This window comes from Brachyistius frenatus, unplaced genomic scaffold (assembly GCF_029030835.1).
Source record: "Brachyistius frenatus isolate BFR_SWC_R1_liver_20210118 unplaced genomic scaffold, ASM2903083v1 Contig_364, whole genome shotgun sequence".
In the NCBI taxonomy this organism is placed as follows: Eukaryota; Metazoa; Chordata; class Actinopteri; family Embiotocidae; genus Brachyistius; species Brachyistius frenatus.
This window is the reverse complement of record NW_027210963.1, coordinates 159,722-183,337: the sequence shown is the minus strand read 5'-3', so window position 1 is coordinate 183,337 and position 23,616 is coordinate 159,722. Positions and strand designations below refer to the sequence as shown.

At 47.3% G+C, this 23,616-nt stretch overlaps 1 protein-coding gene across 1 annotated transcript; it reads left to right on the top strand.

The window, feature by feature from the left end:
- Positions 1-10,061: 10,061 nt before the first annotated feature.
- Positions 10,062-17,310, top strand: c1qtnf1 (C1q and TNF related 1). The gene is made up of 4 exons (XM_069724206.1): positions 10,062-10,208; positions 11,838-11,962; positions 12,150-12,265; positions 15,044-17,310. The coding sequence occupies exons 2-4, from the start codon at positions 11,838-11,840 to the stop codon at positions 15,592-15,594; spliced, it is 792 nt and encodes a 263-aa protein (XP_069580307.1). The 5' UTR covers positions 10,062-10,208; the 3' UTR covers positions 15,595-17,310.
- The last annotated feature ends 6,306 nt before the right edge of the window (positions 17,311-23,616 follow it).

Genomic DNA, 23,616 nt, shown 5'->3' with positions numbered 1-23,616 from the left:
ATGATACTGAAAGGGAACATAATGCATTTAAGTTCAAGTTTGAAAATATACCAGTAGTGATGCAAATCAACTTGAATCTTTACTATTTTTTTCACTTTGCTACTTTTAGAGGGGAGCAGGGCTCCCGGCAGCAGGAAGCAGCTTCTCAATAAATGTATACATATATGTAAAGCTGCTGCCCAACACAAAAAGATCTGTTACTACTGATAACTAATAGTGAATGCTATTTTTATAATTATGCTGTTGTACAAATGGAACAAACAACAGGTGGAAATGAGAGGTGTAGCACATCTGAGCTACTGTGGGGGTTCCTTTGAGACAGATGATGCACTCAGTCAGACGTTCGGGTGTAAAATGCCTTTATTTGCCCGGCCCACACAACAATGTCCCTGTGCAACCGCTTTCTCCCACCTCCTTCTCCCTGCTCCCCTTTATAGGGGAGAGCTCATCAGCCCCCATCCAGCTCAGCTGTGCTCATCAGTTCATATTTGACTCAGCTGTGCTCATTACACCTTCCCGGCCGTTCCCTGAACCACTCCTCCCACTCTCTACCCCCTGCAGCTGAGCTAACCACACCCCGCCACCACAAGAGGCAATTATCAAGACAACCCTATAAAGGAACGGTTCTGCAGGTGGTGACCACAGACCGTTTCTCTGTCCTCGTACTTTCTGGATGATTGTTGGTCCCTTTTGCATTTTGCTAGTGTCCTCACCACTAGAGGGAGCATGAGGTGTCTCCAACCCACAGAAGTTGTTCAGGTAGTGCAGCTCATCCAGGATGGCACATCAATGTACACTGTAGCAAGAAGGTTTGCTGTGTCTGTCAGCACAGTGTCAAGAGGACGGAGGACATACCCGGAGACGGGCCGGTCCACCAGGAGACGTGGAGGGGGCCGTAGGAGGACAACAACCCGGCAGCGGGACCGCTATCTGCTCCTTTGTGCAAGGAGGAGCAGGAGGAGCGCTGCCAGAGCCCTACAAAATGACCTCCAGCAGGCCACTAATGTGCATGTTTCTGCTCAAACTGTCAGAAACAGAGTCCATGAGGGCGGTACGAGGACCCGACGTCCACAAGTGGAGTCTGTGCTCACAGCCCGACACCGTGCGGGGCGACCGGACTTTACCGGAGAACACCGAGATCGGCAGCTTCTCCGTCGGCGCCCTGCGGTCTTCACGGATGAGAGCAGGTTCACACTGAGCACATGTGACAGACGTGACGGAGTCTGGAGACGCCGTGGAGAACGTTCTGCTGCCTGCAACATCCTCCAGCGGGACCGGTTCGGCGGCGGGTCAGCGACGGTCTGGGGAGGCGTTTCTTCGGAGGGCAGCGCAGAGGTACCTTGACTGCCATTAGGTCCCGGGATGAGATCCTCAGACCTGTTGAAGACCATCTGCTGGTGCAGCGGGTCCTGGGTTCTTCTGATGCAGGACAATGCTCGGCCTCATGTGGCTGGAGTGTGTCAGCAGTTCCTGCACAATAAAGGCATCGATGTTACGGACCGGCCCGCCCGTCCCCCAGACCTGAATCCAATCCAACACATCCGGGACATCGTGTCTCGTTCCGTCCGCCGATGCCACGTCCACCGCAGACTGTCCGGGAGTGGACCAATGCTGTGATCCAGGTCTGGGAGGAGATCCCTCAGGAGAACATCCGTGGTCTCATCAGGAGCATGCCCAGGCGTTGAAGGGGGTGATACAGGCACGTGGAGGACACACACTACTGAGACTCATTTGGACTTGTCTTCAGGAATCTCCACAGAAGTTGGATCAGCCTGTGATCTGATTTTTCCACTTTTATTTGGAGTATGATTCTGAATCCAGACCTCCATGGATAATGATTTTGATTTCCATTGATCATTCTGATGTTATTTTGTTCTCAACACATTCCACTATGTAATGAATCAAGATTTTAAATGGAAGATTTCATTCATTGAGATCCAGGATGTTGTTTAAGTGTTCCCTTTATTTTTTGGAGCAGTGTACAAGACCCATGTATCATTGGACTGGACATGCTGGCCAAGTGGGAGGCTATAGTGAACGTACCCAAAGCTGTGCTCTACCTGGGTTCAATTCAATTCAATTCAATTCAATTCAATTCAATTCAATTCAATTCAACTTTATTTCTACAGCACCAAATCACAACACAGGTTATTTCATGGCACTTAACACATTAAAGTCCTTACAGCAAGACTTTACAATATTATACAGAGAGATTCAACAATTCATCAATTCAACAATTCAACAATTCAACAATTCCCACATAAGCTAGGAGGGAAAAACCTCCTCTTTAAGGGAGAAAAACCTCCAACAGAGGGAAGAAAAACTCCCTTTAACAGGAAGAAACCTCCGACAGAACCAGGATCAGAGGTGGGCAGGGCATCTGTCAACAGAACCAGGATCAGAGGTGGGCGGAGCATCTGTTAACAGAACCAGGATCAGAGGTGGGCGGAGCATCTGTTAACAGAACCAGGCTCAGAGGTGGGCGACCATCTGCCTTGCCGGTTGGGGTGAGAGGAGAGCAGAGAGAGAAAAGGACAGCATAGAAGAGAAGAACTGTTGGTGGAGACGACAATCACAGAGCAGAGACATGCAGCTCCATGACGGGACATCTGGAAAAGAAAGAACAGAAACTCCGTGAGTGAAGGAACTGAATGGAGACAACAGATAATAAGAAGAAACTATGGGAGAGAAGAAGATGGGGAGGTATGAGTCAGTTAAAGAGTTCAACAACCATAGCACTCCACCGCTCCAGTGAAGAGAGTCAAGGGGTTGGCTGTACCACCATCGCCTGCGCAGGGGTCCCCGGTAGCACACACATTGCTACAGTGGCGCCCAACATGAGGCATGGACACAGGTGAACAGCAGAGCGGAATGCCGACGCAGCCGATCGTCGTGTTAGGGCAGATGCTGGGCGGGATCACGACGATGCAGCGTGATCAGGCGGAGGCGAACCGCCAGCTCCTGGGCGCATTGCAGGCCCAAGCCGAGTGACAGACCCGAGTCTGGGAACAGCTAGCGGCCCGGCCAGGACCGGCGTCCTTCACTGGGGTGGCCATGCACAAGATGACACCGGCGGATGAAGTCCAGTCCTTTATGGACATGTTTGAGTCGATGGCGGAGGCGTGTGCCTCGCCGGCGGCGGAGTGGGCGGTGCGACTCCTGCCTCTCCTGACAGGGGAGGCGCAGACAGCGGCTCTGGGGATGCCTCCCGGGGCCAGACGACATTACGCAGACATGAAAAGAGTCATTATGGACCGGCTGGGCCTGTCCCCGGAGGACCACAGGAGGAACTTCCCGGAGGCTAGGCTGGGGCCCGGGGACCGGCCATTCGCCTTCGCTCAGCAACTGAGGGACTCGGCGACCAGATGGCTGCAGCCGGAGAGTGCCGGCGATGGTGGACAAGATCGTGGGGGAGCAGTTCACGGAGGGACTGCCGGCCAGGACAGCGGCATGGGTCCGCTGCCACCATCCGGCGACGCTAGAGGCCGCCATCACCCTTGCCGAGAACCACCTCACGGTTTATCCCAGCGGGCAGGGGGATGGCGGTCGGCCGCCAGCTACAGCCCGACCGATTCCTGCGCCGCGGAGGAGGATCCAGCAACCAGGGGTGGCTCGGGCCCTGCCAGCTCCGCGGGCACTAACAACCCCCGGGTTCACCGATCCCACGGGTCCGGCCGGCCCCGGCGCCCTTCCCAACCTGCAGGGGGTTCCTCAGCCGCCAGGACAGGAGTGTTGGAGGTGTGGGCAGCCCGGACACTGCCGGAGGGAATGTCCGCTAATGGAGATGGGAAAGACGGTTCAGGTTGCCGGCCCTCCAACACCCTCCCCCGGTCCAGGAGCGATGTATCGCGTTCCAGTAAGGACCCAGGGGGGTACACATCAGGCGATGCTGGATTCGGGCTGTATGCAGTCGCTGATCCACCAGAGCCTGGTTCGGCCCGGGGCATTGGTGGAGGCATCGTGGGTAAGAATTAAGTGTGTGCATGGGGATGTTCACGATTATCCGGTGGTGGCTGTAGAAATTAGATATGGGGGGAAAAAAACATAAAGTTAAGCCTGCGGTTAGCTCCCGCCTTACGCACCCCCTAATCTTGGGGACAGATTGGCCCGGGTTTCATAAATTAATGGGGCAGTGTACGGGGGTGCGTTCACGACCGGCAAGGACATGTGGGATGTATGCTGTGCTCAGACTCCTGTGGAGACTCCACCGGTTCCCGAATTACACTCCATGGAGGATTTTCCACTTGAGCAGTCTTGGGACGATACTCTACGCTTCGCCTTTGACCAAGTGATAAGAATTGATGGTCAGCTGGTGCGCCCTGACACAGCACTGTCATATCCGCACTTCTCATTGATTAGGGACAGACTGAGGCAATTCACACCGGGAGAAAAGGTACTTGTGTTGCTTCCCTCTTCCAGCTCGAAACTCCTCGCCAAGTGGCAAGGGCCCTTTGTGGTCACACGACGAGTAGGGGACTTCGACTATGAGGTGGTGCGATCTGACAGGGGCGGAGCTACACAGCTCTACCACCTCAACCTCTTAAAAGCATGGAAAGAGGCGGAGTCTGTTTCTCTGGTGTCCACGGTATCTGAGAGAGGAGCTGGGGTCAGAGGTTCCAAAGTCCACCAATCCTGCCTCGCTCCCTTTCGACGCCCATCTCTCCGGGACCCAGAGAACAGACGTTGCCCAGTTGCAGAGGTAGTTTGCTGACGTGTTCTCCCTCCTGCCAGGACGCACGAACCTCATAGTGGACAACATTGAGACGTCTCCGGGCGTGACGGTGCGGTCGCGACCCTACAGGTTACCTGAACACAAGAGAAAAGTTGTTCAGAGAGAATTAGCTGCTATGCTGGAGATGGGAGTAACAGAAGAGTCCAACAGTGCCTGGTGTAGCCCCATTGTTCTTGTTGTCAAGAAGGATGGATCTATTCGGTTCTGTGTGGACTATCGCAGGGTGAATGATGTGTCACGATTTGATGCGTACCCGATGCCCCGGGTCGACGAACTCCTGGCTGGCTGGGCACTGCACATTTCTGACCAGACAGGCCCTGTCAGACGCTGGGTCATGACAGAAGCGGGCATACGACTCTCGCTGCAAGGGAGAGGACTTTGACCCCAGGACACAGGTGTGGGTCTACATCCCTGAAAGGAAGAAGGGCCATTCCCCCAAACTCATGAGCCAGTGGGTCGGACCCTGTACCGTGCTGGAGAAACTGTCGGACGTTGTGTACAGGGTGCGGCTGATCAAAAGAAATCGGATGGTGGTGCTCCACCGTGACCGGCTTGCCCCCTACTGACCCATGGCCCCATCTGGGGGGGATCAGAGCCAGAGGATCCGCCTTGGGTCCCCATTCCACCTCCAAAACCCACTAAGGATACTCCAAAACCGGCTAAGCGACAGCTCCCCCAACACCTGAGAGACGTTGTTATGGACAAATAGGTTGCTGGGGACAGCTAACCACCTAGGTGGGGGCTGTGTAGCGTGTCGGTATAGTCATGTTTTTTCCCAGAATCCCCAGAGTTCGTTCGAATGTTCATATTAGGCACCAGTTGGGCATTCATGTAATTACCTCTGATTTGTGTGTATTTGTGTGTGAAAAGTAGACAGCATGTTCTCCAACCAAATAAACAACCAATCCTGGAGTTGTGTGGTGTATGGAACCCAGGATCTGTGCTAAAGTAGGGTTCATCTCTCTGCCTCATCTCTAGGCTCAATAATCCCTGGCTTGTCACAATACGCTAGTGTGCTTGTTGGAGCTCATTTAAATCCTCCACCAGAAAAGAGTGGTCAGTACTCACTGTTCCTTAGAGAGCGGTAGATCAGTCCGCCCAAACCCTGGTGTCCAGCAGGAGGCGCTGTGATGGCAGGAGAATCCGTCCTGCGTCTCTGTCCCTCGCAGGCAGCGCAGTCCTCAGCGAAACCGCTAGCTTGTTGGCCGCTAAGTCCAGACGGGGCAATGACCTCAGCACTCTGAGTTTTTCCCGACCCACACGGCTTCCAACACGGCTCACTGTCTTGGTTTTATTTGACCCTCCACGGCTATAACAAACTCTGGTTCGAACTCGAACAACTAACCAACAATAAAACACATTTTCTTTAAATGTACATCTAGCTCGACATCTCTTTATCTTCAGCCGCTTTTTGTCTCTGTCCGCTCCTCTCTCTTTAGTCCCTCTCCTCTCTCTTTAGTCCCACCCCTCTCTCTTTAGTCCCGCCCCTCTCTCTTTAGTCCCGCCCCTCTAAGAACCCGGTAGGTTACCCAAAAGTTCTTTCTGCTTCGTTCTGATTAGCTGGCAACCATTTTGACACCTAACCCTAACCCAATAGGTTGTGAACATGAGAGGTTCAAGGGCAAGTCAAACTGTAGGACACTTAAATACTTTTATAACTATACTTCTCTGCCCATGAACACAAAGGCTAATTTACTGTTTAACACTATAACAATTTAATACATTTAAATTTAAAAACCAATAACCAGATCACCCTCAAATGTATCACACCTTCAAGTCCATTAAATTAGAATCCAGGTTCCAGATCTAACAGCTGGAACCAGTCTGATTGAAACCTCTGACATCCGGGTCTGGTGCTCTCATGATCTGATCAGACAAAAGGTTCTGGTTGCTTATGAATCTGGGAGGGAATCTCAAAATTGTCTGAGAACAGTTTGTTGAGGAGTGACTGCTGCAGCAGATTCAGACAGAGCAGACGGTTGGCTGTAAACAGAGTGAATGTGTTCGGCCTGCAGTCACTGATTCTACGATGAATTCTGCTTCATATCAAAGAGAGCTGGAAGATTCATGTGAGCCGTCTGTCTGAAAGATGAAGCAGGAGTTGAACTGATTGACAGCTGAACAAAAGTTATTCCTGCTGAAGGGTGGACTTGTCCTAACGTTGAGTTCATATTCTTTGGCACCACCTTGTGGCAGTTTGTTGTAAAAACCGCATTAACTGCAAAGTGTTTTGTCAGCTCAGATCCTTTGACTCATAGGTTAAAGGTCAACCAGGATTTCAACTCGCTGTTGACAGTCTGACTCTGAGGGACGAATTCACAATGCACAAAGAAAGCCCAGCTGGTGTCTCCTGACCTGACGCCACGGTGACGCATGGTAATACCACGGTGACACACGGTAATACCACAGTGACACACGGTAATACCACGGTGACGCACGGTAATACCACGGTGACGCACGGTAATACCACAGTGACGCACGGTAATACCACGGTGACACACAGTAATACCACAGTGACGCCACGGTGATGCACGGTAATACCACGGTGACACACGGTAATACCACGGTGACGCACGGTAATACCACGGTGACGCACGGTAATACCACGGTGACACACGGTAATACCACGGTGACGCCACGTTGACGCACGGTAATACCACGGTGACACACAGTAATACCACGGCGACGCCATGGTGACGCACGGTAATACCACGGTAATACCACGGTAATACCACGGTGACGACACGTTGACGCACGGTAATACCACGGTGACACACGGTAATACCATGGTAATACCACGGTAATACCACGGTGACACTCTGAGTGTGATTCCAGCTCTCTGATCTGGAGAAATCTCAAACGTACCATTGGTCACAAAAACGTATGTAACTCAACCATCATCCATCAGTGATGTCATCAACCATCATCCATCAGTGATGTCATCAACCATTAACCATCAGTGATGGAGTACTGATGGGATTTTTAACAAGAGAGATCATATTTCTCCAGTTTTAGCTTCTCTTCACTGGCTTCCTGTGAAATCAAGAATAAAATTTTAAATTCTCTTGATGACTTACAAAGTTCTTCATGACCAGGCTCCATCAAATTTTAAATTATATTCTTGATTTCACAGGAAGCCAGTGAAGAGAAGATAAAACTGGAGAAATATGATCTCTCGTTAAATCCCGTCAGTACTCTTGCTGCAGTATTTTGGATCAGCTGCAGGTTTTTAATGAGTAATTTGGACATCCTAACAACAAGGAATTACAATAATCTAGTCTAGAAGTAACAAACACATGAATGAGTTTTTCTGCATCACGCTGAGGAAGGATTTTCCTGATTTTATTAATATTACGTAGATGAAAGAAGGCAGTTCTGGAGATTTGCTTTACATGGTGTCTAAAGGACAAATCCTCATCAAAGATGACTCCAAGGTTCCTCACAGTTTTGCTGGAGGCCTCGACAACATCATCTAGAGGAACTAAGTGATTACAGAAAGAGTTTCGGAGGTGTTTAGGACCAAGAACAAGAACTTCTGTTTTGTCTGAATTTAGAAGCAGGACGTTTTTGGTCATCCAGGCCTTTATGTCTTTTAGACAGGCTTCAAGTTTTACTAACTGATTAGTTTCATCTGGTTTTATAGAAAGATATAGCTGAGTGTCATCTGCATAACAATGGAAGTTGATGCAGTGCTTCCTGATGACATATCCTAATGGAAGCATGTACAAAGTAAAAAGTATTGGGCCTAACACTGAGCCTTGTGGAACTCCATAACTAACTCTTGTTTGTCTGGAAGACTCATTGTTGACATGGACAAACTGGAATCTATCTGATAAGTAAGATTTGAACCAGTCTAATGCAGTTCCTTTAATCCTCGTAACGTCTTCTAATCTCTGTAATAAGATCGTATGATCAATCGTATCAAAAGCAGCACTGAGGTCCAGAAGAACAAGTACAGAGATGAGTCCATTATCTGAGGCTAATAAAAGGTCGTTAGTAACTTTCACCAGAGCTGTTTCTGTGCTATGATGAACTCTAAAGATTGAACATCTTCAAACAGATCATTCCTTTGGAAATTATCACAAAGTTGATTTGAAACAACTTTTTCAAGGATTTTAGAAATAAACATCAGGTTGTAAATTGGTCTGTAGTTTCCTAAAACAGCTGATCAAGAGTCGTCTTTTTAAGTAAAGGTTTAATTACAGCCACTTTAAAAGCCTGCGGTACATAGCTGGTTACAATAGATAGGTTGGTCTGATCTAATATGGAAGTATTAATTAAAGGGAAGACTTCCTTAAAAAGTTTAGTTGGGATGAGATCTAACAGACAGCTAGAGGATCCAGATGAAGAAATAATTCTAGTTAACTCAGAGAGCTCAACAGGAGAGAAATGTTCCAAGTTTACATCTGGTCCTACAGTTGCTTTCAGGGCTGCAGTTGCTTAGCAACACATCAGTGATGGTGTCATGAAGGGTCGGCCCGATTCTCTCCCTGATGGTAAGAATTTTATTAGTAAAGAAGTTAATGAAGTCATTACTGCTGAGAACTTCTTATTTTCCTCTATTAATGATGAATAATATAAAGTTCTGGCCTTACGAAGAGCTTTCTTATATAATATTAGACTCTCCTTCCAGGCAGGTGAAATTCTTCTAAATTAGTGGAACTCCATTTCCTTTCCATCTTTCTAGTCAGACACTTCTGCATCGGAACCATTTTACAGACCTGGAAGCTACAAACACTTTTATAAACAGTCTGGTGGAGCTCTGATGTGCTGGTGTTTATTAAGTGATGTAAGTTGAAGCACTTCCTCCTCCTGCTGTGTATATTGATGTGTTGAATCTAAACCGGGACAATCCTCATAATGAAGATATTAAAGTTGATTAAACACACTTGTAAGATTTAGTTCAGTTCTCCATGAAATACTTTGTCAGCAGCGATGAAGAGGAGAGAAACAAACAAACTGAAGGAGAGACTTCTGACACTTTGTTCAAAACAACAGTTTCATGCTGACTGAAGCTGACAGACTGATCCTCCTCCTGATCCTCCTCCTCCTCCTGATCCTCCTCCTGATCCTCCTCCTGATTCCCCCTCCTCCTGATCTTCCTCCTCCTCCTGATCCTCCTCCTCCTCTTCCTGATCCTCCTCCTGATCCCCCCCCTCCTCCTGATCTCCCCCCTCTTCCTCCTGACCCCCTCCCTCCTCCTCCTCATCTGGGTTTGTCTGTGTTCCTTCCACATAACTCAGCTGCTCGTCTGTGTTTTTGTTATTTCCCCTTTGGGTGAAAGTTACGCTCGGAGCTCCTCCTCTTCCTCCTCCTCACAGGCATTGGTGCCCCTTCTCCTCCTTCCTCTTTGCTCCTCCATAATTTTGTATGTTCTGTGTTTGGGGAATGACCTGAGGAGGAGAGACGGAGACAGAAGCAGCAGAGTGGGACAGAAACGGAGACATTTTTATTTCCAGAGCAGAAACACTGGACGGTGAGTACAACTCCTCGTCTTTGTAAAGAACAACATGTTTCAACACGTGAGGTTGTGTTGATGAGAGCTGCCAGCGAGGTGTGTTCCAGGTGTGTTCCAGGTGTGTTCCAGGTATGTTCCAGGTGTGTTTCAGGTGTGTTTCAGGCGTGTTGGCATCAGGCTGACACACAGCTGGCCTGCACACACACTAAATACAACAAAAATCTCACTTGGTATTTGACATGTTCAAACACATTCAGCCACAGCTGCAGGACCAGCCGGGTCCAGATGCCAGACTTTACTGGAGATATGAGAGGAAACCATCACAGCACATCTGTGATGTATTACCATAAAATAATTCCTCTTTCTAAACTGTGACCCATTGATTATGAATTAGATGCTCATATACAGACATGGTGCTGGTAAAACTCTGGTACATTAGGATTATTTGTTGAAACTAACCACACTAAACTGAACTGCTCACGCAGCCGCTGTAAGATGGAAAGTCAGACTGATGAACACTTATTGTACCAGAATAAAGAGCAGCTTGTAACACAGTCAATACAGACACGCATGAATGTGCCATGACGTCATCATCAGTTGACCACAGCTGGTCGTTATCATTGTTAATTACGCTTTTCCCAAATAAAGTCTGGCATTTACTATCTGAGCTACAGCCAGCTCTTAGCCTGGTGGGCGGGGCCTGTCGCAGGTCTGGCATAAACAGAGAGATAATGGAGGGCAGGTCGGTACTGGAGTTTTGCAGGTGCAGGGAGGGTCAAACTGGACCTGCAGAGCACGGACAGCATCAGAATGTATGTATCTGATGCACTGGAGCATGTGCAGCCCTGCAGACTCAGATCAGGGGACGGAGGTGTTGAGTTGATATTTGGGAGATGAACTGTTGAACTGTACTGGGTGACTTTCAGAGGTGTTCCTAATATTTTGTCAACCCAGTTCATTTATTGAATACAACAGCATCAACAGCAAGAGTTTCTCTGCTTGTGATTAGACCCTTCTTTCTGTAAAGTAAAGTCGGAAGAAATGTGTGTGTGTGTGTGTGTGTGTGTGTGATGAACAGATGAAGTTCAAACACTTCTGAGTTCACGTTGGAAACTTGAATCCTTCAATTAATCTCGTGTTCAGTCCAGCGACCTCTAACTCTCTACACACGCCTACACACACACCTACACACACACCTACACACACACACACACACACACACACACACGCCTACACACACACACACACACACACACACACACACACACACACACACACACACACACACACACACACACACACACACACACACACCTACACACACACACACACCTACACACACACACACACACACACACACACACACACACACACACACACACACACACACACACACACACACACACACACACACACACACACACACACACACCTCCATAGCTGGAGGTAGAACAGTCATTAAATAAGAAGCATGTAGGTGGAGGTCGTGTTATTAACATGGATGTGTTTCAGTATTAAAAGTGCAGCTTTACTTTCTGTGCAGTGACTTCCTGGTTGGAGTGAGCAGGATTTACAGACAGACTCTGGAGGAAAAGGATTTGTTCTTTTAGCTTTGTCAGCTTTGTCACCTCCCTTGTGATACTGCAGATGACCACAGGCGGTGTGTGTGCCGTGCTGCTCCTCTGGTTCTGTTCAGTGGACCCCTACCGGACCCCCAACAATGACAGAAAAGACCTCGATCAGGACACGAGGAGCCACCACCGAGATGCCAGGTACCGTTTTAATCCCTCCTGCATGCTCAGGTCAGGGGAGAGTTCAACCGACTTTGTCTTCACTTCTTGGTTGAATCCAGTTCAGAGCAGCAGCAGTTGATGAATCTACTGAAAACATGTGCCCAGCAGTTTTAAGCCTTCATTTTACCAGTCGAATGTTTTGTTGAGCTTGTTCTTTGTGAAAAAGGCAGCGGGATGTGAAAGAGTGTCGACGGTGCTGCGATCCAAAAGAGGAGGCGTCCCATCATCAGAACCAGCCCCAGTACCAGATCGTCCCACAGATCAACATCACTCTGCTCAAAGGTAACAATGAGCATCTGTCCAAGGCCTCTCTTTATGTTCAATGGGAAAACTTCCCATTGCAAAACTCAGCGATTGCGGAGGGAAAACTCGTCCGTGAATCGCCACCCTAATGTGGTGGAGAGGTTCAAGTGGCTCAGTGATCCTGGGAGCTATGTTGTCTGGACCATCGGCCCCTGGTAGGGTCTCCCAAGAAAAACTAGTCTCAGGTGAGAGCCCAGACTAAGAGCAGTTCAAAAGACCCCCGATCAATAGCAGGCCACGGTCCGAGATCACCTCGCCCGGGTCAGGGAAACCGGGGAACCGTCCCGGAGCCAGACCCTGGAGGGGAGCTCGCCAGTGAGCGTCTGGTGGCCGGGCCTTTGCCCATGGTGCCCGGTCGGGCTCAGCCCGAAGAAACATCATGGAGCAGCCACCCTGTGGACCCACCACCCACAGGGACAAGCATTGGGGTCGGGTGCAATGCAGACTGGGCGGCGGGCCGATGTGTTGGAGTTCTCCCTGGAGAATGAGAGAGTCGCCTTCATGCACCTGCGTGTTGCAGGGCGGAAGGTTCTGACTGCTGATTCGGACGGGGGACATCGTCGGGCGGTGGAAAGAGGACTTTGAGGAACTCCTAAACCCGGCCACCATGTCCTCTGGAGAGGAGGCAGCATCTGAAGACTTGAAGGGGGGGGGGGGGTCGCACACCCATATCCCTGGCAGAGGCCTCTGAGGTAGTAAAAAAGCTCTTCGGTGGCAAGGTGCCGGGGGTGGATGAGATCCATCCTGAGATACTGAAGGCGCTGGACATTGCTGGGCTGTCTTGGCTGACATGCCTTTTCAATGTCGCATGGGGGTCGGGAACAGTGCCCATGGACTGGCAGACCGGGGTGGTGGTTCCCATTTTCAAAAAGGGGGACCGGAGAGTGTGCTCCAACTATCGGGGCATCACACTACTCAGCCTCCCGGGCAAAGCTTATCCCAGAATGCTGGAAAGGACTCTGACCGTTTGTCGAACCTCAGATTCAAGAGGAGCAGTGCGGATTCCGTCCTCGTCGTGGAACAGTGGACCAGATCTTCACCCTCGCAAGACTACTGGAGGGTCCTGGGAGTTTGCCCATCCAAACTACATGTGCTTTGTGGACTTGGAGAAGGCTTTCGACCGGGTCTCCCAGGTGTTTTTGTGGGGGGTGCTCATTTCCGGTGGGTGTCGGCCTCCGCCAGGGGTGTCCTTTGTCACCGATCCTGTTTGTGACCTTCATAACAGGATATCTAGGAGCAGTCAGGGGGAGGAGCACGTCGGGTTCGGGGGTCTCCGGATCGCATCTCTGCTGTTTGCAGACGATGTGGTCCTGTTGGCCTCTTCGGACCTCCAGCACTCACTGGGGCGGTTTGCAGCCGAGTGTGAAGCGGCAGGGATGAGGGTTAGTACCTCCAAATCTGAGGCCATGGTTCTCTGCCGGGAACCGGTGGATTTCTCCCTCCAGGTGGGACGGAGTGCCTGCCTCAAGTCAAGGAGTTTAACCATCTCAGGGTCTTGTTCACGAGTGAGGGGAGGATGGAGGGTGTAGGGTGTAGGGTGTAGGGTGGAGGGTGTAGGATGGAGGATGGAGGACGGAGCGGGAGATCGACCACTGGATCGGTGCGGCTGCAGCAGTACAACAGGCACTGCATCGGACCGTGTTGGTGAAAAGGGAGCTGAGCCGGAAGGTGAAACTCTCAGTTTACCGGTCGATCTACGTTCCAATCTTCACCGATGGTCAGCAGCTCTCTGGGTCGTGACCGAAAGAACGAAGTCGCGGCTACAAGCGGCCAAAATGAGTTTCCTCTGTAGGAGGCCGGGCTCAGCCTTAGAGATCGGGTAAGGAGCTCAGACATCAGGAGGAAGTTGAGGCGTTACTCCTTCACCTCGAAAGGAGTCAGCTGAGGTGATTCAGGCATCTGATCAGGATCCTCCTGGGCACCTCCCTCTGGAGGTTTTCTGGCAGGAGACCCCGGGGAGACCCAGGACACACTGGAGGGTTTATATCTCCCGGCTGGCCTGGGAACACCTCGGGATCCTCCAGCATGAGCTGGAAAATGTTGCAGGGAGGGAAGTCTGGGTCAGCTTGCTTTGCCTGCTGCCACCGCGACCCAACCCGGATAAGTGGAAGATGATGGATGGATGGATGGATGGATGGGAAAACTTAGATATACACAGGTATACACAAGGACTATAAACTATATAGATATGCGTGTGTGTGCATATATCAAATATATTACAATATTTTCTCCTGTAATTCCTCTCATTTTAAGAAAGTAATTTTGACAGAATACTTTCATTAGCTGCCTATAAATCTCTCCTCCTCCTCTCTGATTGGCTGTCATTGAGCCAACCCACTGCCCTTTGATTGGCTCACATTAAACTCCATCTCTGTTTACCCTTTCTGTGTTTTTATTGTTTTCATATTTAAATATTGTTTTATACTGTTACTTTCTCGTTTTAACTTCTTGTACAAAACCTCGTAACCTTGTTTTGAAAGATGCTTTATAAATTAATTGTATTATATTATTCATTACTATTTGAATTAGTCAGGTCAGGAGGCGGGGCTTGAATGGGGTGGGGTGTTGCTGGAGGAGGAATCAGGATCAGGGGGTCAAAGGTCACCATCAATTGTTTTTTATCATTAAGTTAAGTGTTCTTTCACTTACAACAATACGTATTTTACTTGCTATCACAGATTTTTCATACAAACTAACATGCATCAACTGCAGGTCGTTTTACTTCCACGTCCTTGTAAGTGACTCTGCTGCCCCCAGGAGAGAAAGGTGATGCTGGTGATCGAGGAACTTATGGGAAGTCGGGCCGAGCGGGTCGGATGGGCCCTCTGGGTCCCAGCGGCGTGAAGGGCAGTAAAGGCAGCGTGGGTTTACCTGGCGAGCCCTGCAAATCCTTCTTCGCAGCCTTCTCTGTCGTCCGCAAGAAGAGCCTGCAGTCCAACAACTACTACCAGACGCTGGTGTTTGACACGGAGCTGGTCAACCTCTACGGACACTTCAACATGTTCACCGGGAGGTTCTACTGCTACGTGCCGGGCATCTACTACTTCAGCCTGAACGTGCACACATGGAACCAGAGGGAAACGTACCTTCACGTGATGCACAACGAGCGGGAGGTGGTGATCCTCTACGCGCAGCCCAGCGACCGCTCCATCATGCAGAGCCAGAGCCTGATGCTGCAGCTGGAGACGGACGACGAGGTGTGGGTCAGACTCTTCAAAGGTGAGAGGGACAACGCCATCTTCAGTGACGAATTCGACGCCTACATCACCTTCAACGGACACCTGATCAAACCCAAAACTGAGATGTGAGACCGGACGTGTCACGATGCGTGTGAGACAGAGACAGCTGCTCAAACAAGTTGGTTTCCATGTGTCACATATAAGAAATTCAACTGTTTGTTCGTATTTAGTTTCCTTATCAATACAAATGAGCTGTCGTACAAAGCATGTACTCATATTTACCCTTTGTCATGCGAGAAAAAAATCATCCTGATACATTTACCTTAATTCATTTGGAGTTTAAGTATCATAAAAAATGGAAATAAAATCTATAACTGAAATTAACTGAAGTCAACATTAATATTCAGATGTTTTTCAGATTTGATGATTTTTACTGTCATATCGAAGACAGCTGGAGGTGTTCATGCAGGTGAGTCCGGTACGATCCTCTGGTGTAATACAACACATTAAATATGAAATATTCTCATATCTGTGTGGCTGTTAAATGTCGCTGCCTCTCATGTTCGTCTTTAGACAGGTGGTTTGACATGTTAAAGTTGGAGGGTGTAAAACGAATGTGACTGAAACTCTTAATTTAATTCTCCAGTTAGGAAAGTTTTGTGAATCCAACCTGAAAAACGTGGACGCAAAGAGTCAGAAGGTTCGAGTCAGGATATGAAAATGTATTTTTTCTTTCCATTCGTTCTTCCTTGTTGAAATCTGTTGCCTACAAATCCCACAATGCATCTTGAGTGTTGGGTCCATGGTTAAGGAGCTGCTAACCTCTGCAGAGATGAGGAGGTCCGGTCAGCATGCTTCTAGTCGTCGGTTCAGGATATTTATCGGCTGCTTTTAAAAGCACCATAGATTTTATACAACAACATAAAGCAGATCAGAGAACATCCGCCTGAGTTCAGAAGACCAAATTCTCTCTGCAGGTCTTTGGGGATGAAAATAATAATAATAATATCAATTACGTGTCTTCATTTTGGTAAAATTGTAAAACATCATATTTCGTTGTAGTTGTCTAACTTCTCACTGATGTTTTTGATACATCTGTTTTTAAAAATAAAAGATTTTATTCCTCTATTTTGTACATGACTAAAAATTCACCTCCAAATAACAAAACAAAAATACTTTGACAGTGTTTCAGGTTTTTTCATAAATTTAGAAAATGTAATTTAAAGTTTGGTAAATTGATTGTTATAAATTCTATTATTTTACATTTTAACCATGATAACAATCATGTGAACATCTTCAGTTATCCAAATGAATAACTCCCAGAAACCTGCAATGTAAAGTTAACAAAACTACATTCTGATGTTTGTTTTTCATATGGACAAAGAGTATAACTAAAGTTCATGAAATGAAAGCTTTTACATTTTAGATATGTGATAGTCCACATACATGTTTATATTGTTATAGACTGAATATCTACATTGGAAAGTTGTAATGCTGTGTTGATACTGCGATACTGAAGCAGCTGAGTCAGCAGCTTCCTTCAGCTTTTCACAGCTTTAATTTAAGCTCCAGCTTTTCTGGTTTAAACTGTTTCAACTGCATATTCTGAAGCTTCAGGTCTATTGTTATATATTATGTGTGCATAATATGATTGTGTATGTAGCTCTGAGAACCTCTAAAAATCATGTAACCTACAGCTTCACGGAGCGCTGCAGCAAGTTATTATTAAAGTTTTGGTATGAATATATATCTCTGGATGGCGCTGTGAAACATTTGTAATTTTTTTTATAATGCACATGCAGAACATGCATCTGGCTGTAAAGAATATTTGAATATAAAATAAATGTATTGTTTAAAAAATGCTCCTGGTTTACAATAGTGGCTTTTTATTATCAAGGAAGTTTTGGTGAAAACAGGTTTCATATAAAATCTGGATGAACAGGTGAAAAGACATTGAATCTTTCATCACAGTCATGTCGTTTCATCTGCATATGTTCATATGAAAGGAGCGTTGGTCAGGAGTTTCACTGGGAGTCTGTGAAGATGGATATATTCAAGATCCATTTTTAAAGTTAAAAAATAAATCCCTAAAATGAGAATTAAAAATTTCAAAAACCTCAATTAATTTAAATCTATTTAACAGGTTATCTGGTTTGCTCCATGTTTCTGTTCATATTCAGGTAGAGGTTGGACCCAAAACACAAGGCACATGGTACCGATGAACAAAAGATTCATTCTTATATGAAGATATTATTATAAGAACATATTGTTATAAGAATATATTCTTATAAGAACATATTATTATAGGAAAATATTTTGATAAAAGATATTATTATAGGAACATATTTTTATAAAAATATATTATAAGAAAATATTATTCAAAAAATATATTATTATAAGAACATATTCTTATAAGAACAGAGTCTATAACAGAAAAATAACAAAAAGCAAACCAAGACTTGGACTGATCTGACAAAGGCAGGAGGCTCAACAAACGAAACCAAACAAAAGATGCAGATTCAACTGAACTCACTGAGAAACAAACTAAAAACCAAAGAAGGGAGAAACCACGTCGCTGAAGGAGGCGACTGAACACAACGCACACGGCCAACAAACTGAACTCAGCGACCTGACGAGGAGGAAAGAAAAGCAGCAGAATATATACTGACTGATTGGAAAGTGAGAGCAGCTGGGGATGATCAGAGAACAGTAAGCAGGTGAGGTGGGCGTGGCCAACAGGTAACACAGCAGGGAGAGAGGGAGGACCACAGGTGACCAGAAGGAGAAACAGGAAAGACACAAAGGAAAAAGACTGAGATAAACAGATCAAGTCATACGAAACATGACAGATTGTATGACTGACACCATGAATGTGCCAGGAAAACTGAATAAAATGTGAAATGGAAGGAATTTAAACCACCATGACTCTTCTGGCTGTCGAGATCAACAGAAAGTGAGCGATCAGGTTGATGATCAGGGAGGAGACCAAGTACCAATGCTCCATTTCACACAGCTTCAAAGACCATGACCATTCATAACTTCCTAACAAAGTGCTGGTAAACCTCCAGAGGGAGGCGCCCAGGAGGATCCTGATCAGATGCCCGAACCACCTCAGCTGACTCCTTTCGACGCGAACGAGTAGCGCCTCAACTCCAAGTTCCCTCCTGATGTCCGAGTAGTGATGGTGAGATGAAGCCTCATGAGGCATTGAACCACTTCAGCCAATTGGTTCCAGAAAGGGTTCATTACTCGAAGCTTCATGTGAACACGAAACCACCTACTGGCCAAGTGTATAATGACAGGCAGCTGTATCTGAACCACATGTGATGCATTGAATGTTTGTGTCTGTTATGGCTGTTGGGAATGACTATGAATTACAAAAATGTATGACCAAATAATTTCTCTACATAAATTATCACATATGTGCATAATAAAATATTTTTTGAATGTATTCTGTGTGTGTAAATTTTCCCAAAATGGTAGTATCATATGATATGGCAGGTTGTGTAATCATGTTTTTCTGTCACTTTAGGAAAATGGCATGGGCTTAAGCAGGCAGAGGACAGTGGAAGTGCTTGTGGAACGAGGAAGAGGGGACTGAATATGCTTGTGTAACTTGGACAATGATGTACAGGACAGGGGACATTTTATTCATTTTTATTCAGAAATAACAGTTTCTCAACCGTTTTTGGTTTTGTGGATGTCCACATGTCAGAAGTAAGGCTAACAGCAGCCACCTTTTCCACCTTAGCCTTCTCCTTCTCCTTAGCTGACTCATACTTGGCCTCCACCATGGCCTTCAGAGCCTCAAGGAAAAAATATATAGTGCTGAACTGTGAGACACAATAAAGTACTCATTTGTTTCATGCATGCACCCATACATACCTGCCTTGTAGGGAGGACATAATTAGGATCCAGTTTGGACACAAATGCCCTGAATCCAACATCATCCACAATACTGAAGGGCTGTGTGTCCTTCACTATCATGGAGACGAGGGCTTCATCCAGCTCTTGTTTTCTGGTGGCTGGTTAAAAGAGAATAAATACAGTGTCTGTTACCTGTCTTTATTTACACAATAAACAAAAGTGAACAGGGAAAAATTGTGATGGTGCATTTGTAATATTGTAATGACTTACCTTGGCTGGGTGAAGCTCCAGTTTCCTCCTTATTCTCATGCAAGGCACGGTAACGCCTCAGCATGGATGAGGTGTTGTTATTGTACCCCAACTCCTTGGAGCACAATAAACACCTCACCTTTGAATAAAATAAGAAACTGTGAAAAATACAGTTCTTGATAAGCAAACCTAATGTGTCTGAAATAGAGTTAGATTTACCTTATTAGGAGTTATTAAATCAAAGTGTTCCCACAGGGGAAATCCTCCTCTTCCTAGCTGGCTCCATCTTATCACCTCCTTCTCTCCTCACTCTCCTAAATCTCCAAACTATCTCTCTCTCTCTAACTCTCCAAACTATCTCTCTCTCTCTCTCCAAACTATATAAACGCTCCTCTCTCTCTCTAAACTCTCCAAACTATATAAACGCTATCCAAACTATCTCTCTCTCTCTCCTAAATCTCCAAACTATCTCTCTCTCTCTCTAACTTCTCCAAACTCTCTCTCTCTCTCTCTAACTTCTCCAAACTATCCAAACTCTCAACTGACCTCAACTCTCCACCAACAACCCACATTTTGAATGGAGCCTGAGAGGTTTATATTGCCGTCAAACCTCCCGGCAAAATCTGAACCACCTCCCGAAGCAGTCACGTGGTACAGCCGGCAGCGAGGCTTCGGACGTCATCATTTTTGGCTCCTCCCCTAAATGAAGCAAGCCTCGACACACGCTTCGAGGACACGCCCCCTCCGTTACTCCACACACGCTTCGAAGCGTCGGCACACCTCCTAACATCACTATGTCCGAGCTGCTTACTCGATCTCTGAGGCTGAGCCCGGCCACCTGCAGAGGAAACTCATTTCAGCCGCTTGTAGCTGAATCATCCAGACCTTGAATCAACCTCTTTTACTTTATTTTTCCACTGAATTGTTCCTGGTTTCCAAAAAGTTGCTCATTTAGCATGCAGCTGTTTGCTCATTAATGAAAACCTAAAGATGCTTCAAGACAAATCAGAAAATAAAAATCAAGTCAATTTATCTTCAGTTTCCTCCTTTATGATTTCCTACAATTGTAATTATTTTGATTATTGCTGCTGTTGTTATTCTGAGCCGTGTAAACTCTGCGGTGGTAATGTCACCCAAACACCACATGGTGGCAGACTTCACTTAGTTTGAATGAGTCTTAGACTCAACATTAACTTCTTTGTCAGATGACAGCCTCATGTTATGAAATCATTAGTGTTGGTGAGAAACACTCCACGATGGATGTTATGATTTTAACTTTTCCCGTTAACCTCTTCACAATTTTAATGTACACTATGTATTTGATTTAATGTGCCTCTTACAGCGCTGAAAAATAGAAGCATTGTTCACGCTCTCAGAACAGAAACAGTTCAAGCAACATGTGGAAAAGGGAGAATAATATTTGACTGCAGGATATTGTAGAAACTGAACCACGAGCTGCTTCATAAAGGTTTAATGTTGTCATATTTAGTTCAGCATTTACAAATCTGTCTGCACACAATCCTGAATTGATGCAGAGATCAGCATTAGTTCGGATTTCTTTTGTAAGATGCTGCAGCTGGATGAGTTTCTGGTTTAAATTCACCTGATTATCAAAATAAATGAATCGACAACCAAACATTGATAAAAAAATAAGCATCTCATGGATGTCACCATCACACCGCTGTCAGCCTGCAGTTTCACACCTCGGTCACGGCTTTTTCCATTCATTTACCAAATCAGAACACTCGTCCCCGTTCCTCCTCTCGTTCTTCAGCTGTAGCAGACAGCCATACTGGTCCCCCAGGGGATTGTGGGTACCTCTGGAGTACAGCCATCAAAATGCTGCATACGTGATTTCACATGTGAGGGCTACGAGCAAAATACATTTTTAATTCAGTGAACGCTTTGAATGGACTGCTACAGACGTGCTGCTGTCATCTATTTATTAGCATATGCCGATAGGAGGCCGGTACTAAATAATCAACCTCCGAGCGGCTGCTGGAGATGCATTAATATTTGATAGGTCGCGCTGTACCTCTGTATATATATATATATAAACATAAACTATATATATATAAACATAAACTATGTATATATAAACATAAACTGCCCCAGTTATAATTTTCATTATATTTCATTTCTCCTCGCCATTTATCTGTAGCCAGAAGAACAACATCACTAGGAGAACAGGGGAGGACGGAGCTGTGATTTATCTATCGTCTCCAGAATAGCTCTCTGAATGACCCGCTGCCAGTCAGACACTCCGGCCTGCCCGGTCACACCCGACGGTTTACCCACAAAGCACCTGTCCTGGCGTCAAGGTGCAGTGTGGCTATCTGTGATTTAACTCAAGAGAAGTGTGTGTGTGTGTGTGAGCGAGAGAGAGGGAGCTCCAGCTTGAATCCACCGACCTGTAAGATCAGGTTGGGCGTCTGTCCACGGGAAGCCTCTGTGACTTCCCGTATCGGTGTATTGCTCACACTTTCGTGACCCTCACGCTTGTTGGACCCCCGTGCCGAGTGCCGACATCAGTCGGCTAACAGGGGAGTGACTGTTAGACCGGTGGAGCCGTTTTTCTTTTATCTCTACCGGCAGCGGTGACTTTGATTTCCTGTACCGACGTATTGCTCATGGGTTTGTCAGCCGACGCGCTCGGATGCTGAGTGCAGACACGAGTCGGCTAACAGTGGGTTAAAAGTTCCAGCCGGGCCGAGGAGTCATCTCTATGCCGTTTGTTGCATAAGCACAACGCTTCCTCCTCCTGTTAAAACATACCGACACGCTCTCCATCTCCAGATTACCATGGTGGTGCTTGTAAACAAGGAAGGAAGCTGTTCTCCAGGGGAAACCCACAGTCGTGTACGGGCTGATTTATAATGCCTGCAGGTACCAGAGAAGCCTGCTGTCGCTTCTTTGGACCGAAAGGTTGGGAAGATAGCAGAGACGGTGAAGGGTGAAGGGGAGTGTTCACAGCCCGGATAGGTCTAATCATGAGCCTACTGCAGTCTAGTACTAACCCCTTTTCTCTCCTCGCTCCAGTTTTGGAGACTGGTGAAGGAGGACGAAGAGGACATAGACATAAAGCCGTCTACTCCTCTGAGGATAATGGGTTCTCCCGTGGGCAGCAGATAGCAGGCAGCACCTCGAGAGGAGAGTTAGCCTGCTGTTTTGAGGAGGTTATCAGTAGGGCATCCAGGACTGTGGACAGTGAACTCACTGAAAGCCTCGTAGCGCCCATCTCTCGGTTTGAAGAAGGTGTGCAGGTGCTCCCTGCACCAGCAGGGTTGCCTGTGTGTCGCCCCCTCAGGTCGGTCAAGCCCTCACTTCCGCCAGTTTCTCCCTCCTGCTCTATCCTTGGCTAAAGACCACCTGCCCAAGCAGGAACTGCAGGGTTACGGGTGGTCTGCTGTCTACGCTGCACAGAGCAATGGCCTGGCTAGTACCGGGACCATTATGTCACACTACCTTCGTAACCTGTCCCGTCAGCTGCAGGAAGGTGCCAGCGACTCCAGCTTCGTGGGTGAGCTTCAGGCGACCTCTTCGTGCCTCATAGCTCTGGCATCCTTCTGGGTGGTTAGATGCCACCTGTGGCTGTCCCAGTCGCAGCTTCAGCAGGGAGATCTGGCACATCTATCGAAGCTGCTGGTAGACCCATCGGCTATGTTTGGTCCTGCTGTGGCTAAGTTGCTGCAGCAGGGTCGGAAAGGTCATTGTAATGCACAGAAGGCTGCAGGCAACCTTTACAAACGTGCCAGGGGTTCAAGGTGGTTGAGAACATCGGTATTGCAGCCAGCACCAGAGGTCCCAGTATGGGGGCCAGGAGACCTTAGGCCCCCAACTGGAGGCTTTTCGTAGTCGAAGTTGCAGGCGAGGAAGAGGAGGATGTCCAGCTACCAAGGCCCGGGCATACTCAAAACACGCTCCCCCTTCTGGACTAATCCCAAACCCTGGCCAACCAGGCTCCCCTGCTAGCCCATTTCAGGGCTGCGTGGTTGATTCTGGGTCGTGTCTACTATGACCCATGGCTACCACCTG

Excerpts from the sequence above, each read along its gene's own strand:
- c1qtnf1 (XM_069724206.1), top strand. The coding sequence starts at position 11,838 with ATGACCACAGGCGGTGTGTGTGCCGTGCTGCTCCTCTGGTTCTGTTCA. Across the intron at positions 11,963-12,149 it reads AGCCACCACCGAGATGCCAG|GCAGCGGGATGTGAAAGAGT; the intron begins GTACCGTTTTAA and ends TTTGTGAAAAAG. Across the intron at positions 12,266-15,043 it reads CAACATCACTCTGCTCAAAG|GAGAGAAAGGTGATGCTGGT; the intron begins GTAACAATGAGC and ends TGCTGCCCCCAG.